Here is a 2,408-nt window from a genome sequence, read left to right as displayed (position 1 = left end):
ATAAAATCACAAATGAATAAATAAATCCTTAAATGCTTAAACGCACGCATAAATAAACGTTTAAACACATAAATAAATGCATAAATCTTTAAATGCATAAATAAATGCTTAATGCATAAATAAATGCTTTAAAAAAATGAATGCATAAATCTAACTCAGAACGGGATGTAGGTCTACAAACTAACTTTTTTGATGGTGATGTATAAAACACATTTATTTTATATTTTTATATAATTCATTCATTTTAAACATGCATTTCAAACACTGACATCAATATAATATAATTTAATAAGCCTGTGTAATTCATACTGAATTTTTTTTTTTTATTCTCGCTAGAAGCGATCGTAAACCTGACTGCTTTTATGGCATTTTTGTTGTCTATTTTGCAGCTTTTGGAGTTTGACACACACGGTCACCGGCATTTGTATGGAAAAGAGAAATAGTTTGGGTGAACTATTGCTTTAATAAAAAATTCTTTGCTTATGACACCATTAAAAAACAGGTTCCTAAAAAAAGCAAAAATAAAATCTTGCTTTAGCCTCAGGGCCTGAGAAAATGTCACCAGTGTGAGTAATAATCTGAACTACCGCCCAGACCAAAAAAATAAATTAAAAAACTCATTGTCAAGCCTGGGATGCACAAAAAGACAGAAAGAGCTAGCAGAGCGAACAGCTCTATATGACACATCACAAGGGAGTTCGAGACTCATCTGTATTACAAAAGACTCTGAGGAGACTTGATAACTCAATCAGAGGCATGATGGGAGAAAAATCTCACAGCGATGAGTGGGAGGAAGAGAGAGAGGGTGCGAAATCTCATGAGGAAGGGAAAGAGATTACACAAGAACTGGAACAGCAGAGGAAGACATGGAGGAAATGTGCCGTTTAAATCCGTTCAGTCAGACCATTTATCTCTCTCTGCAGCTGAGCAGCATCTTTCCAGAAGCAAACCTGCCAACGCAAGCCAGACGCAGTGTTTCCAACAGCAAAACAGCTTTAAAGGAGCATTCAGGCATATCCTCCTTCTTAAAAAGACATTTGCTTTATTGTATATATTTTTATACATATACTACCAAACTTTTGGAACAATTAAGATTTTAATGTTTTTGAAAAAAGTCTCTTAGGCTTTCTAAGGCTGTGTTTATTTGATCAAAAACACAGTAATATTGTGAAATATTATTACAATTTCAAATAACGGTTTTCTATGTGAATACATATTAAACTGTAATTTATTCATGTGATGCGCAGCTGGATTTTCAGCATCATTACTCCAGTCTTCAGTGTCACATGATCTTCAGAAATCATTGTAATATGCTGAGTTGCTGCTCAAGAAACATTTCTGATTATCATATATATATATTTTTTTTTTGAAAAAACAAAAAAAACCCGCAATCTCAAAGGCAAACTTGGCAATCCAGCGTTTAGTTGTAGTTTGGAAACTTCTAAACATGACTTGTTTTCCCAGTGAACTGATAAAATTCAGACTGAAGCCTGCTCCTCAGACTAGCGCATGTGTGTTGTTAGTTGGTTGGTGTGTGACTTACCTAAAGTGTTGTAAACGCCATCAGCTTCCTCCTTCACCGTCTCATCCAAACGCTCCATATTCTGCACCATGAGAGCTACGACCTGACCCTCCAACTACACAAAAAAATAAAAACCATTCAACAAGCATAGAAACATGGAGACATTTATTTAGGCTAATGCTAGAAAATAGTCACACAAATCAGGTTTTGAAACTAAATTTAGACACATGCCAAGACTATATACAAACAAAATAAATGTAAAATAAAACAATTTATTTAGAGATCCTTAGGTTGATGCTCAACTAGGCTGCACTTATTTGATCGAAAATACAGTAAAAATTGTGAAATAATTTTATAATTTAAAATAACTTATTTCTACGTCACAGTAATATTGTGAAATATTATTACAATTTCAAATAACGGTTTTCTATGTGAATACATATTAAACTGTAATTTATTCATGTGATGCGCAGCTGGATTTTCAGCATCATTACTCCAGTCTTCAGTGTCACATGATCTTCAGAAATCATTGTAATATGCTGAGTTGCTGCTCAAGAAACATTTCTGATTATCAAATAATTTTTTTTTCATTTAGAGGAAATTTTCATTCTCTGAAAACAAACATACAGATGTGCTCAAATATCTGGTTTACTTGCTACAAAGTGCCTCAAAAAAAAAAAAACTGATTTTTTGGAAAAATCCATGCTTGTAGCCTATATAAATAAATATATACTGTTATTATATTACTAATAATAATAAAAAATAAGTTAATAAATTATTTATAATTAAAGAAATGTATTATATGTTATACAGTATGTCACTGCATTTATATTTATGCATTTGGCAGACACTTATCCAAAATGCATTCAAGGTATTTATTTTATAT

General features: G+C 32.1%; 1 protein-coding gene across 1 annotated transcript in view; it reads right to left on the bottom strand.

Moving 5' to 3' along the window:
* Nucleotides 1-2,408, bottom strand: part of ctnnbl1 (catenin, beta like 1) — a 50,375-nt gene that overhangs the window by 40,150 nt on the left and 7,817 nt on the right. Inside the window, exon 6 of the mRNA XM_016568100.1 lies at nucleotides 1,544-1,637. Coding sequence (XP_016423586.1) covers nucleotides 1,544-1,637 — 94 coding nt within the window. The remainder of the gene's footprint in view (nucleotides 1-1,543; nucleotides 1,638-2,408) is intronic.

This window comes from Sinocyclocheilus rhinocerous, unplaced genomic scaffold (assembly GCF_001515625.1).
Source record: "Sinocyclocheilus rhinocerous isolate Xijiao unplaced genomic scaffold, SAMN03320098_v1.1 scaffold1462, whole genome shotgun sequence".
NCBI lineage: Eukaryota > Metazoa > Chordata > Actinopteri > Cypriniformes > Cyprinidae > Sinocyclocheilus > Sinocyclocheilus rhinocerous.
Note: the sequence above shows the minus strand (reverse complement) of the source record. Positions and strands in the feature narration are given on the sequence as shown.